The sequence below is a fragment of the Mycteria americana genome, chromosome 4 (genome assembly GCF_035582795.1).
Source record: "Mycteria americana isolate JAX WOST 10 ecotype Jacksonville Zoo and Gardens chromosome 4, USCA_MyAme_1.0, whole genome shotgun sequence".
NCBI lineage: Eukaryota > Metazoa > Chordata > Aves > Ciconiiformes > Ciconiidae > Mycteria > Mycteria americana.
The window spans coordinates 11,658,792-11,674,125 of NC_134368.1; the positions used below are offsets into that span (position 1 = coordinate 11,658,792).

Genomic DNA, 15,334 nt, shown 5'->3' on the forward strand with positions numbered 1-15,334 from the left:
AGTGCTACTGCAAGCCAGTCAAATAAAGCTTGCTGGAGTGGAGAACAGACCGATGGAAAGCTACTAATGAAACAACTCTGTTAACCTAGATGCCTCTCCACAAGATATGAGATTAAGCCACTTCACTCCTGTGCCCAGAACATTCCTTATAAAACAAAAAAGAAACAAAAAACAGTCTGAGGGATATTACTGTTCCTCTCAACAAGTGCAATATGTAATCCAAACTTCTTAGTTACAGGAGGAGAATGTGAGGGATGATTTAGAAGGGGGCCAAATTCTTCCAGTTATAATCTTCTGGCAGCTTTAGCAATGACTGGCAGACCTGACAAAACAGAGATGCATTGGATTTTAAGCCTGACAAGGATGAGCACAACTTGTAAACACCATCTGCAAGATGTCCAAACCATTGGTATTGCAGAATATGTCCCTGGTTCTGCACTGAAACAGAATCTCTTGTTTCATCCTCATAAAAGTAGTCTAAATCATTTCTCAATGTAATAAATACAGTACAAATAAAAACAGCACCTGGCACTTCCCTGGACAAATCAAAGAATTCAGCATACAGCCTGATGGTGGTATTTTCATGACACTGTTTCAGGCAAACAAAGCAGCGTAACTTGCAACTTGCCCAGAAAATAAATGGCAGGGTTGCCAAGAAATGGTTACTATTGCTAGCAGCACAAATGATAGACAAATTATTTTCTGTGAGCTCCTAGATTATGGTTGTTACAATATGAGTTTGATTTAATGTTATCTTCATAGTTATTGAAATAAAGGGAATTTGACTCAGGGGATGGATGGGAGAAAATGTTGTCTCACCATCTCAGAAGTGTCTGCCAGGCCAAGTTAGAAAATGAATTTTTGCTAAGTATTTGTATGCTAACTCACACTGAAGTTCTTGCACCAAACTTCTGGACCTCCAGCTCCCAGAGTTATGCCATATGCTTGCGTGTGGTTTTGAGGTCTGTTGCTACACTGATGACTTGGAAGGATAATTGACATCAGCAGTTCATCGCTGCGATTCACTATTTCAGTGCTGGTTATATTCCCCAGTTCATGTGTCACCTTATTCTGTCAAAATAAACAGATCTTTGGCAATAGCTGTCCACACTGTGTGGTGTGATAGATCATCCTCACAGTGTGTTCTTCAATGGTAAAGGAATATAATGATGTTATATATGTAAGTATGTTTATAAGTTTAGAAGAAGATTCCAGTAGTCTTGCAGATGTCAAGGGTAAGTCACGCTGACATGGCTGGGGTAAGAAACCCGCTGAGGCTTGGTCACAATTAATCCTCTTTGTACATTAGATGGTTTTGTGTTTCCTTTGGGATACTCTGAGCTGTGTTTTGAGGTGTAGACTTTCTGCTCAGTGTAGCTATTTGTATACAAATGCATCCCCATATGTTTTTCAGCCATAATGCTGGTATGCGCTGTTGATAGATCTTGGCAGCTGAGTATACAGGTCATAGAATATGTATGTCAGACCTATCTGAAGAAATAACCCAAGTGCAGGTGACAAAGAAATGGGTTTTGAATAAGAAAATTCAACCTACTAGTTAAATTTTTGCAAAATTGATATATTTGCAATATGTAGCTACGTATATCTAATATACATGGGTATAGTGTATATGTATAGGTATGTATGAGGCCATAAAAAGAGGTATTTTCCAAAATCAGGCCTTTTGAGAACTTGCTGGCAGGGCAGGATTGTTTTCGCTACTTTACAACACAGATATCTCTGAGATGGTTGACTTAAGCTCCCTTTATTGTCAAGGGAGATTCAGTCAATGCAGTCAAGAGTGTACAGCAAGAGCCATCTCATCTTAAAAAAGTCACCTCAACAGGCTGGATCAGTTTGGCACTAGAAATGCCTGTTTCTCTTAATTGACTAAAAAGGGAGTCTCCAGTGAGGAGCTCAGTTGTGTCTAAAATTAGATAGGCGGAATCCCAGCCATATTGCTGACTTTGCTGCAGACTGCTGCCTAAAATCTTCCATACGTGGTACAAATTTTAGGTCTAATTTTCTGCCGTACTGCCTGTTGAATAGCTATTTGTGCATGTGTAAAGTGAGGCTAACTCACTACTAATTTTAAACAGAATTTTTAACTGCTTGGGTTCTTTTATTAAAAAAAATCCTCATTTGATACGTTCGATTCCTGTGAAAGGTAAAAGGCACCATACAGAATTGGGCCCACTGGCTCTCATTTGGGACCTCAGCTGTGAAGTAAGTATTTCGCATGTAATTAGCATCGATTCCTGACCAATGTCTTATGCTTTGCCAGTTCCTAGCCATCGGTGCTACGTTGGCAATGGCACGGAGTACAGAGGTACGGCAAAGACGACCATTTCTGGACACAGCTGCTTGCCTTGGGACTCAGACTTGCTTTACCAAGAGCTTCATGTTGACAGTGTGGAGAAAGCAGTACAGCTTGGCTTGGGGCCGTTCTCTTACTGCAGGTGAGAAAAGTTCTCGTTTGCCCTGTGTTTGTAAATCAAGAGATGGATGTATTGTGGAAGGGAGAAGGGCTAGGATTCTCAAAGCAGGTGTTATCCCTGTCTTGGAAAAGCTAGGCTGACTTTAACAGCCTGACACGAGCAATGTAAGTGTACAGAAGGCAAGATCTGGTAGACAGGCTAGATCAATAGCTCGGTCTGCCAAGTGAAGCTTAGACACAAAATAATGTTGGAAATTCCAGGTAACTTTTTTTTTTTCCCAAGTGAGACCATAGTGACTCCATAAACGACTATCCAAAAGGAGAAAAAATGCATTAGCTAAATCAAAATAGTTAACTTTTGATTTCTAATTCTTAAATTGTGAAATACATAACACAAAGGAAAATATTTTCAAAAGTGAAAAGTTATTTGAAAATGAAAAATCCAAGCAATATACTTCAATAATGTTGACATGGAACGTCAAATTTCTTTCCTGGATTTCTTTCAAAGTAAAATTATTGCAAAATAAGATTTCACGGTGTTTCAATTTTGATTGAACCACAATACAATAAACTACATTTCTGCTAAAGTTTTCTGTTCAGCTATAATGAAAATAGCTTGTGGTATATAGGTTTGTGCTTTCTTCTCAGGCACTTCATGTTCCCCGTCTCTGAGGTCTTCATGAGCTCAATGGATATCCACAAACAAAGGAAATGTTTCCCTTTAGAGAGAATCCTGGAGATGAGCAAATGCTAGAAACGGCAAACTTTAGATGCTTCTCCATAAATTACTGGTCTAGGTTTTGGGTTTTGGGTTTGGGGTTTTTTTTTTTTTTGCATGGAAGTTAGACCAGTATTTCAGGAAGATCAGAATGTACTGCACTTCCTAATTTGTTTGGTGATAAAAAGCATGCATGCATGCATGCATGCTGAAAGTAGCTCTTCTTCTCTAACACAAACTAATAAACAGCTCCTACACGCTCCCTTAACCCAGCTCAGCTTGCTTTCCAAGGTTTGGTTCTGATTCAAGCACTTAAGTATGAGATTTATGGTGTCCCAGCATGGCAATTTATCGGGCACATATTTTATGCTTTGATAAAACTTGATCCCTTCCATTTGCATCATTTAAGCACAATATTTACTTGCAGATTTGAAATGCAAAGAATAAAATGGTGTAGGAGCTGATGTGTTCATGTTCTGTACAGCTGAGAAAAAAGCTTTTCACTTTTTTGTCAGCTTGTTACAATTTCTGGGGATATCTCTGCTGCACTCTATAATCCTGCAGATATCTTCTTCTTCAAATAGTCTAATTTAGAAACATTGTTGGTGGAAGATGACTCAACCTGTGTTGCTTCTTCAGTTCTGAGAATTTGAAAGTGCTTTAATCTTTTTCTGAAGAACAGTCAGATTAAAAAGAAAAAAATATTGAAGAACCTTACAATAATAGATAGTGCTTCTGATAAATCCATCTGAAATTAGAATTACTGTTTATCTGGAGCCCTGAATTACCTTGTCTATTTTTCTTGGCCTAATGAAGATCTTTCTGGGTCTTCAAAGTTTCCCTGTATTCTTGGAGGAGTAAACTGGGCAAATTTCTGGTTACTTATATGGCATCAGTAAAGACAATTAGGCTGTACCGTGGAGAAACCCTAACAGGATCAAACCAAAACCTCTTTAAGACCAAGGTAACAAAGGACTAAACTGTTTCTGATATTCTTTTTTTTCCCCTTTTGAGGGAAATTTTTCTTGAGGTAGTCTTTCATTTCCTCAGACTCTCCAGGGAATGTAAACCTGAGCTTCTCACATTCATTTTTGCTAGCTATTCTTGTTATGGATTTTCTATGAATCTACGTGTGTTGGAATTTCCTTGCTTAAAAAAATAATCTAAAAAAGGAATCTCTCCCATGGGATTTAGTCCTGAAAATAGCTGAGCTGATATCTGTTAAAGCACTTCAGTGTGGGCTGTATTTAAACCATGTGAACATGCTCATGCATCCAAATACTTGTAGGCAAATTTTACAGGTGTTTAGTCATGTGTCTGTGTTTCAGAACCTAGAGAACCTTAGACTTGGATAGCTTTAAGCACGAAGAACGCTAGTGAAAGGGTGCTCACCCATTTAGGTGTTAGCAGGTGCTTCAGCGCTTTGTCAGACGGCTCGAAACCTGAGAGTCCTGTCAGTCCTCTGCATGGTGCAGAGGAAAAAGCAGAAAACCTCCGGGAAGCTTGGAACAACAATGTGGTTAATGCTTGTAATTCACTCTCCCCCTGAATTAATTAGAAATCCAGATGATGATGATAAGCCATGGTGTTACATCATGAAGGACAACAGTTTGTCTTGGGAGTACTGTGACATTCCATCTTGTGGTACGTAAAGGCTCTCTTAAAATCCATGTTATGAATGAATGAAGAAAGATTTATTGATACTAGAACAAGCTTTCACTGTATAATTTTGAATGTTCTACTGTTCCCAGGAGTTTGAATATTTTACTGTTTGCAGTAAATCAAATGACAACAACAAGCTTCTTTTTGCATTTTTGGAGTTGTGATACAATCTGTGATTTTTGTCCTGAAACACTGTATAACAGTAGTGTCACACTACTGCTTTCAGTCAAAATCATCCCAGTATCACCAAATTTTCTGCTAGAACATGCAAGACGTCAAAAATGATTGATGCTTTGGTACAAATTGTCATCAGTCAGGGAATTACGGGCCCAGAGAAGTGAATGGGCCTCTGTAAGCAAACAGAGGATGGGATCCTGAAGATGTACGAGACATAGTATTTAATTCCGAAAACTAAAGATTCTGCTCTTCCCCTAACTTAATATTTAACTGTTGTTAATGTTGAAGCTGACCTTTAGAACAGAGTTGTAGTCTGAAAAGTCAGTTTATAAAGTGGTCCCTTTATTTCCCTTTTATGGTTCTAATGCATTTGATAGATGATATTAACACAAGCATCCTAGTCCTTGCTATTGCAATGGCAAAGCTCAGTCCAGAATCTGAAAATGAAGATGTGATGTATCATGCATTCTGTTGTGCTTCATCCAGTAGTAAAGATTATATTTGTACTGGTGAATGAAACAGTGTCTGGGGATGTTCACAGATGCATTTAATTTACACTAGTACACATGTAGCCAGTGTTGGGAACAGGCATAGCTTTCAGTCTTGCAAGTCTCCTAAGGAACTGAATGAGATTCAGTTGTATGTGAATGTTTAATGACAATTTAACAAACCTTTCTTTTAAAGACTCTTACAAAAGTTCCAGTCCTTAGAAATCACCAGGATTTATAGTCTGATGCCATATCCCTTTATATCTCAGCAAGCAGGGAAAGGAGGCCACCCGTTCCAGACAATGTAGATAGTTCTGCAGTTACCAGAAGACCATGTGGGAGAAGACACAAAAAAAGAGGTTTTGTGAGACCTAGGATTGTTGGGGGATCTTCATCTCTGCCTGGATCTCATCCCTGGATGGCAGCTATCTATATTGGAGAGAGTTTCTGTGGTGGAAGCCTTATTCAGACTTGCTGGGTTGTGTCAGCAGCACACTGCTTTGCTAACAGGTAAACTCACCCATTAGTTTGACAGTAGGTCCTCTTCTCCTCATAGTCACAGTCTCCTTGTGATTCACAACAAACCTGAACTGAAACAAGTGAGAAAGAAGATGAGATTTTAAAAGGCCAATGTTTCAAAAGGAGTTTCAGGCAATTTGGGTGCAGTTCATGGGCTAACAAATAGCTTGGAATCCTGCAGTCTCACAAGCCCTTATCTTGTTCCTTAAGGAGTCTCGAAGAAGCTAAATGACTCAACTGCAGGAATAAGGTAGGGCTGAGTAGGACACAGAATGGGAGCTTGCATGTGCAGGCAATCTGCAAGGGGATATAAGTATTTCTCTTCTTCTGAGTTACCTTTTTGAACGTTTATGCCTGCTTTGAGGTGTAACAGAGATGACTATGCTCATTGCTGTGTTTTGTTCAAAAAGGCTGAGACTGCCAAGCAATGATTTATTAGAGACAATACATTACTGTTGGTTGACACAAATAGAGTGGGCTGAGCTTTACAAAAAGCCAAAGGGAAGAACTGAACTGTTCAATTTTTGAGGCTGTTTTTCTTGAGAGGTGTTTTGGGTTTTTTGGAGTTTTTTTGTCCTCCAGCTGTGGGACACTGGAGAGAATATTGACTATAGGATGCTCTTACTTCATTCTAAATATTTTCTTTTCCAGAAATGCTGAACACTTTCTCTGATTCTGGTTTGATCACATTGATGGGAAAAATATTACATCATTTCATACCCATTGTTCCTTTGCATAGTAAAGAAGCCAAGAGAAACAGAAAACCTCGTGCCAGAATACATACACTGATAGCTTGTAGAGCTAATAATACCATTGCGAATGCTGCTCTGAAGCATTTGGTGCTCAAGCCACAATGCATTTGTTTTTCAAATGTTGTGAAATAGCTACTAACTTTGGCAGCTATTCAGGACATTTCCACCCACTTCCAGCTGGTGGTTCGGTACATACAGATTTTCCATAATTGCTGCATTGTAATTTGCACTCTTCCATATGTTTAGTACCTCTCAGCCACAATTGCAACTGTTTTCCGCTAGGCGACAATAGATACCTGTGCAGCTAACTTGTTTTTTTTTTTTTTTTTCTTTTTCTGTAACCCCTCCTGTTTTATTTCTTTTCCTGAATGAACCACCTGTAAGTCATAGTAGAACCATTCAGTGCCTTTAAAATCTATTCTAAATAGTATCCTGGGAAGCGAACTTCCACTCTGTTTCACAGGCCCAAAATCTGATTTTCAAGGCGATTGGTTTACTATTGCAAGAGCACTGAGAAAATCCTGCCCTTACATATTGATCAAAGAATATTTTATCGTCTTCTTGTTTTCCAGTTACAAAAAAATACACTTTGCGCTTTCCTTTGTGAATTATAAGCTTAGTTATTGTTGCAGGGTAGCCGCCAGCTCTCTGCCCCGCAATTAGCCAGAATCTCTTTCCTCTAAGTACATTACTGTAGATCACTGCTTCGTGCTCAGTACTGGGGGAGACTCCACAGTGCTTTTGTATCTGACGGGTGCTACTGATGCACAGAAACACAACTAGGGAAACTGCGATGCTGTTGGCCACTCTGCATCTGTGCATGATGTGTGACAGCAGATATTTTCTGCTCCTGCACTGGATAACAAAACATATGAGCGCTCTGATGTTGAAGACACTTGCTAACTAAATTCATTGTAGACTTATGCACATGCAGATTGAATTGGTTTTAAAGCAAGAGTGAAATTTGAATTCCGTTGCTTTCAAAACTAGAGAATTTACTGTCTTTCCAAATGCTTCCTGATTATTCCTAAATGTTCCTTTCTTCCCAACTGTTGTACTGGTTCTTATTAGTTGTCTGTCCCGGACACTGGATATGAGAGGACTGTGGTCTTTTTAAAGTAAACAAGAAATGGCTGAAAAAGATAGTGTGAATTACAAAACCTGTATTCTCCTCTGAGTGTGGTTTTTCCCATTAGATCAGTGTGCTGTTGGGACCTTCCTCCGCCAAGTTGCTTTTGATTCTAGACAACAGCTTTAACATAGATCAATCTAAACTCAGAACAGAAGTGGTGATAGCTCTTAGGTGGAAGCTGCCCAGATGTTCCTGAGTTGTCAGTCTGCCAGCACCTTTAAAATCTTGACCCACGCCTGTAATATTTTAAGCGCCTGCTTTCCCAGAGAAATGAGATACCCACCACTGACTCAACTTTTGGTCCCTCATTTCTTCCTCAGTAATTTTTGTACTCATTGGCAAAGTCTGATCAAGGTTGACTCAGTTAAGTTTCTAGAACAAGAAGTGCTTGCAGCCCCTGAAGATGCTTGTTAGCCAGACAGCAGCTGGGTAGCAGTGCATGCGCTTGCCTTTTACTTCTGTCAAGGAGCAGCAGCCTTTAATTAGGCTAATCAGGACTCACAGAGCCTGGGACTTGCTGTAACATTAGTCATCTTCTTCCTGGCCCACAGCAGGTAGGATGCCTGGGAAACAGGTCAAGGCATTATGAGAGGGTAAATAATGGACATGGTGGGGAGCTGAGGTTATTACAGTTCATGGGACACACAGCCATGGGAAATTAGGTTTAGTTTGACCTGCTAATCACAGAATTGCTTGTTCTGTCTTTTGTATTACAGTCCACTAAAATCCACTATTACAGTAGTTCTGGGCCAGCATATATTTAATAGAACAACTGACGTAACACAAACATTTGAAATAGAAAAATATATTTTGCATCCTCAGTATTCTGTGTTCAACCCTACTGAACATGATATTGGTGAGTATTTTTGTTCTTACAGTTTTATTTTCTGTTTGCTCAACTCAGTTTCAAGTTTGGTTGATACGTCAAAAACTGCCTTCATAGTGGAACAATCGTAGGCATTAGGAGAAGCTTTCGAGCGCAGAGGGTTCTCAGTTCTACCAGAGTTATAACAGCATCTGAAAGCTAGACAAATTCAGATGAGAAATAAATTGCAAATTTTAAATAATTATGATAATTAGCCTTTGGAGCAATTTACCTAGATGTATGGCAGATTCATCATCACTTCAAGTCTTTGTGGGATTAGGCATTTTTTCAACTGAAGCAGAAACTGTGGGCTTGATGCAGGAATTACTTGGTAAAATTCTATTGTCTGTATTGTATAGAGGATCTGACTAGATGAATATAATAGCCCCATCTGCTCCAAAAACCCATGTTACTAAGAATCATTTTTTACACTGAGATAGATTTAAAAATCAGCTGTCTTATCAGTCAAAAGTTAAATGCCCTTTTGATTGACCTTATAATATGAGTCAGAATGACAATGGAACAGCAGCTCCTTATTTTCTGATCTGCTCTTGTGGAAGGTGGCACGTCACCCTGGGGTATCAAGCTGTGGGAGCACTTTGTCTATGAGACTATTTAATAGCCTGGCATCGGGGATATTTTAGGTCAGGAATGTACTGGCTTTTTTGCTCCCAGATGGTGAATATTTTCCAGTATGTAGCAAAAAGCATTCAGATTCTGTGTTGGTGGGAACTCTGTCACAGCATACCAGGAGACAAACTGGATTTGGGGTATTACTCTGCTCTGAAATACCCTGGTGTAAACCACCATTGACACTTTAAGATCTCCTAACTTTATGAATTACTCTGAAATTTGGCATGCTTCACTGATGCGCAGTGTCCAAATCTAGGGTCAGCTGAACGTGGAGTTCCTAAGACGTGCCCCACTGCAAACAAAGAAGCAGGCAGAAACAAAGAAGCAGGGGGGAAAGATGTGGGGGCACATTCTGCCCTGTCAGTGATTTCTACTGATGCAGCAGAAGAGTTATTTCCTGCTGAAAATGCTTTTCTAAAGGAAACAAACTACCACATGAGTGTTTGCTGGGAAGTTCGGGGGATTCAGAAACAGGCAGAGTTGGTGGGGAAGAGGATGAAGGTGAGGAAGAGCAAGCTGCTGAGCATTGGAGCGTGATTTGTGTGGGCTTCTCAGCCTGCGAGATCCTCTTTACATGTTCCACAAAGGCCAAAAAAATGTAGCCAGTAGAGAAACAAGACTATCCAGCGGGATCTCTTGCTTTCCACACAACAGTGCTCAGAAAACCTGGAGCTTCCAAAAGGCGAGATGTGAAGCTTTAATAGCTGTGTCCATGTCACCTCAGCTCTGTCCTCTTTGAGTAGCGTGCCCAAACCCAATGTGCTGCCCTTGTTACACCAAGCACAAAGCCCCCCTCTGTTGCTCTACACCCAAACACAGGGGGCTTGCTACAGGGGAACCAATGTTTCTGCTACTTTTGACATCTTCTTTCAGTATCAAGTTCATGATGCTGCACAGCTCCATATTTACGCTGTTTTCAGCCCCACAAGGGGATAGTAAAGGCTGTGTAGGTTGTGTAGTTCTTTGTACCTTTCAGAAGCTTGATTTTGAAATATCCTGATTTTTTATTCCTTAATTTTCAAGGTCTTGAATTTTGCTGAACTCAGTGATAACACAGAGCACAAAATACACCAGCTATTGCAGTAATTAATTTTTTAAATCAAATCGGAGTTAGGCAGGTGGCCAGACTTTCAGAAGCAGTGAGCACTTGCACATCCCACTTATTTCAGCTGAAAGTTGTGGATATGTCACTGTTATTTAACTTTAAGGTGGGAGGAGGCATATGTATTTTCTATCTTCCCCCTTCTCTACAAAGGCAGTGAAGGAAAATCTGCTCAGTGAATGCAGCATAAAATAAATATTCCCACAAGGGGAGTAGCTGAATGTTTCAGCCTTCAATTTTCTTTGAAATCAGGTGCTGTTGAGATGAGTCTGTCTGTCTTTGATTGAAATATCTTAATTAAGAGAGGCTTAGGGGATAATTAAAGTTGTATCTGAGACCCATTGCTGCCAATCCCATTAAAGAAAGGGAACAGTCACTTTATTCCTCCTATATTTTCTGTTCTGCAGCTTTGATTAAGCTGAAGAAGAATGGCCAACGTTGTGCCGTCAAGTCCCAGTTTGTTCAGCCCATCTGCTTGCCGGAAAGTAACACCTTTTTCCCTAATCAGTTCAAGTGTCAGATTTCTGGATGGGGACACAGGCATGAGAGTGAGTAAAATGACAGTTGATATCTGTAGAAAAAACTGATGATAATTAAAACATAATGCTCAAGTATATGTTATACAACTGATAGTTTGGTAAAATATTTTCCAAGGGACTTCTGGTGGGATTCTTTTAATCTACTTTTTGGAATTTGGAGTGTGGTTCCCTTGACCAAATGTTTGTGTCTATTTTAGGATGAGATGAGCTGTGAGCTAGCTAGGTCTCCATGGACTGGAAGGGGAGCAAGTAGCTTAGTTGTAGGTGCCAACAACTTAGTCGAGTGAATCCTACCCCTGGTTTCTCAAGGTAGATATCAAAGACTGTAAACCAAACACAATCAACTTACTAGTCCGTGATAGAGGAGATCTTTACCTTCACCAGCAAGAAACTTTGGAAACATCTACAGGAGAGTGCCAGATAGACTTTGGGCTAAGAAGTGCTTACATCCATCTTGAGAAAGGTGGAAAAATCCATCCCATCCTTTCAGATGATGAATTTCAGGATTATGAGGCTTGGCCATGCTGCTTTGATGTGGAGATAGCAGAGACCTATGTAGATAGTTGAGAAGGATGGGGTAGCTGGCTGCCTCATTTTGGTAAGAGATTTAGCGTGAGCAAATGTTGTCCTGGTCTAAATGTGTAGTCTAAAGGCAAAAAGAGGTAATGGAGCCTTTGATAAATTAATGATTTAATATCGTGGAAAGAGCAGAGGACAGGAGTGCTGGGGTAGTGTTCCTGAGTCTTTAGGAAATGAGAGAACCCAAAGTGGATTGATGTCTGGACATGGCATACTGTTATTTTAAAGGGCAAGGGGTCTGACTGGAGGAGCAGAAAGTGATGTGATCACTAGAAAAATTATCTTTTAAAGAGATCCACAACATGAATATGACTGAGATGTGTTAAGTGTGTTTATATGTTGTTTTGTGCATTGTATTTCCATGTTAAGCTCTTCACATTCTATAAAAATTACTGTCTTTTCGTCTCTGGGAATTTTTTTTAAGATATAACTGGTTATTCAAATGTCCTGCAAGAAACACTGGTTCCAATTGTTCCTGAGGAGAAGTGCAAAAGCCCTGAAATTTATGGAACAGAAATCACTGAAAATATGTTCTGTGCTGGCTACTTCGATAGCAAATCTGATGCTTGTCAGGTAAAGTGTGAGTCATCTCTAGGCAGAGAATATAAATGTATATTATTGCCAGAAACATTGCAGTGTTACAGTGCTTACTTTTGACATTACAATGTTCCTAAAGAAAAGAAGTGTTCCTAAAGAAAAAAAGAAACTTACGTGACTGCACTGTTTGCTTCCACCTTCATTTTTTAACCTGTTCAATGTCAAATAAGTTCTACAGAAGGACAAAAAACCTGCAGGGTGTTATATTCCTCCTGCCTTCATAAAAGGCAGTGGCTACGCACTGGAGGGTGAGTTGCTTTAGCTCCTGGCTGAGCTTGCAGCGTGATGGCAACGGTTTGCTGGCCAGCTGGCAGGGACGCACTGGCAGGCCAACCAGCATGTACCTGTGTGGAGCCAAATCCCTGAGCTGCTGCCTCTTGCCTGATGGAATTAAGGATACCTGGGTAGGAGGTGGGGAGCAGCGGTGAGGTTTGGAGGAGGAAGGAGCCGAGGTTATTACAGCGGATGGGATTTAATGGTGTAGCATATCAGTCAATTAGAAACTGTGTTTCCTGACTTCTGTCCTTCGTGGAATGACCTCATGCTCTTACTACTTTGCATGCCTTTTTGAATTATGTCACACCTTGGCTCTGAATAAGGATGCAGAATTGTTGTGGTGATAGATGAGACTATATTTTAAATGAAGGATCAGATTATTCCTTACATAAACCTTCAGATTTTATCTTCAGTTCATTTTGAAGGAGGAGGGTTATGCTCTATTAGCATAAATTTCGGAACAGGCAGCACATAGCTAATAGTTGGCAGTGAGATTAAGTAAAGCAAAGAATATAATGTATACTGTGTGCTGCAACCCCTATAGAGACCATAAAGGTGTCCACAGAAAGGTGTCCAGAGTGAAATGGCAGCAGCCAGCAGTGGCTCAAGGTTTCCAGGCCAGGGCTGAGAACTGATTGTAGTTATTGGCTGCAAGCGTTCATACTAGCCAGAGAGCTAGAAACTACCTTGCTTGCTCAGTTTTCCTTGCCTTACCCAGGAAGTCCAAACACAAGACGCAGCACTATAGCTGGTTCTTGCTCCCTGCCCTGGAAAAAAGAGTTGATCAGGAATGAGAAGGAGAAAGAAGAAAGTGGAGGGAAGGAGAGAGGAGCTGCACAAAGACAAGTAGTCTGGAGAGAATTGCAAAATCTGAGAAACAGTGATTTAGATTCACAGATGTTGCTGAAGAACAGTGCTCATGACTTGAAATCATTATTAGTGAATCGATAATTCTTTTTTTTTTTTTTTCCTGTTGGCAGACTTGTAGTGCAGCCTAAGGAGAAATAGTGTAGACCTCTTAATGTCACAACAAATGTAGCTGACCTTTGAGTTTTCTTAATGTATGCTTAGGAAATTAACCTATAAAGCATGTCTTATGTATAAAAATATTTCAAGACCAAGAAATATCAAGTAGATAATGTGTCCTGCTTGATTATTTTTTAAAGATTTTCCTGGAAACTTTTTTTTTTTATCAGTGCACTGATACCAAAGTTCTGAGAAGTAAATTGATTTCAGATACAAGACTTCATCTGATGTCCCTCATTTATCACAGAAATCTCCTAGTATAAAGGCAACACAATTTTCCTACTTACTGTGCTTTCAAGGGTTTTCCTTTTTAAATAGGAAAAAATATATTTCTCCTTAGTCTCAAATAACTAGAAGGGTGGCTCCTTTCAGCACTAATTTATGTTTGTCTTTTAATTTCTAACATTTTCATTTCTGTAGAAAGTCAATCTAAGAGTAATAATAATAATAAACCCATTTCCTGAATGCTTGCAAGCTTTTAAGTAAGTAGAAGTGTTCCAAATTCATCCTTGCTGTAGTGTGTCATCAAACATTAGTTTGGTCTTATTTTTGGTTTATGGTTTTAATGTCAAGGTAAATGCTCAGTAGCGTCAAATTCAACAGATGCAAACACCCCATATGCCACATAAAATTATAGCATCCCATAGTCACATGAAAAAGCGTGTACGTATGCAACACCTTTCTTTGAAAACTTTCATGATCTCTGACATTTGCAATAAACTGCATTGAGAAACTCTCCAAATATCCATCCATGCAGAGCCCATGTTACGACGTAGTGTAAGCCTCAAAATCTTTCTTACTCCCACTGAAAGTGACCCAAATCATCCGTGCTCTTCAGTAGGTGTCTTCATCTGAAATAATTTCAATTCTTTTAAACAAGATCTGATATTTGGGTACTTCTGTTTAATGTGGAATTAAAAAAAAAAAACAAAAACAAAAAAAACCCCCATCATATTAGAGGTGAGTATGATTAAAAAAAAGGTTTCTACAATGAAACTTCAGTAGACCACTGCTTCCATACTCATTTTTTTTTTTTAGTTTAAATCTCACATGTAAACATTCTTAATTTGGGACTTTCCCAAACTGATCTTTTTCCGACTGCTTTCTATCAAATTAGATAATCTTTCCTTACTTTTAACACAGGGAGATTCTGGTGGACCTCTGGCCTGTGAGAAAAATGAAATCTCTTACCTCTATGGAGTCATCAGCTGGGGAGATGGCTGTGGCAGAGTCAACAAACCTGGAGTATATACACGAATAACAAACTATGTAAATTGGATTAACGAGAAAATAGCCCCCCATAAAACTAGTTGAACAGTTAAATATGCTAACATTTGAAGCAGTGTTCAGGAGTCTTTTGGTTTCATTAAAGTAGCATAAAGCTAGTATGAAAACTGTCATGGTAATTCTTAGCAATTCCAAAACAGACCACCAAAAGTAGGCCTACTCCATCTGATGTCAGCATCCTTGATCTAGAATTTTAGGGCTGTGGATTGCTCAATATACGAGACTGTCTTTATTTGGCTTAATACAACAAACATGTTGAGACAGTGCACCAAAACCTACAAATGTTTGTCTGCTTGGTGGATGACATAAAAAGTTGTTTGAATGTGTTTGTGCAGTTTCTGGTGGAGTGGTCATCCCCCAAACCAACTTGTAACAACATTGTCCTTGTATTCTCAGGTGAAATAAAGAATAAACAAAAGGAGCACCAAAAATGAAATTCTTCCCCCCCCAGAAGTGATCTCTTGAAGTTCAGGTCAAGAGACACGAGCAGAGCAGGGTGGATGAAGCTGCTCCTCAGCTAACTGCAACAAACCAGTTCTGGGGAA

At 39.6% G+C, this 15,334-nt stretch overlaps 1 protein-coding gene across 1 annotated transcript in view; it reads left to right on the top strand.

Moving 5' to 3' along the window:
* HGFAC (HGF activator) overlaps nt 1-14,816 on the top strand; it is a 42,066-nt gene extending 27,250 nt beyond the window's left edge. The window contains exons 8-14 of the mRNA XM_075499164.1: nt 2,285-2,459; nt 4,714-4,799; nt 5,752-5,992; nt 8,602-8,741; nt 10,893-11,033; nt 12,028-12,176; nt 14,646-14,816. Coding sequence (XP_075355279.1) covers nt 2,285-2,459; nt 4,714-4,799; nt 5,752-5,992; nt 8,602-8,741; nt 10,893-11,033; nt 12,028-12,176; nt 14,646-14,816 — 1,103 coding nt within the window. The remainder of the gene's footprint in view (nt 1-2,284; nt 2,460-4,713; nt 4,800-5,751; nt 5,993-8,601; nt 8,742-10,892; nt 11,034-12,027; nt 12,177-14,645) is intronic.
* Nucleotides 14,817-15,334: the final 518 nt, after the last annotated feature.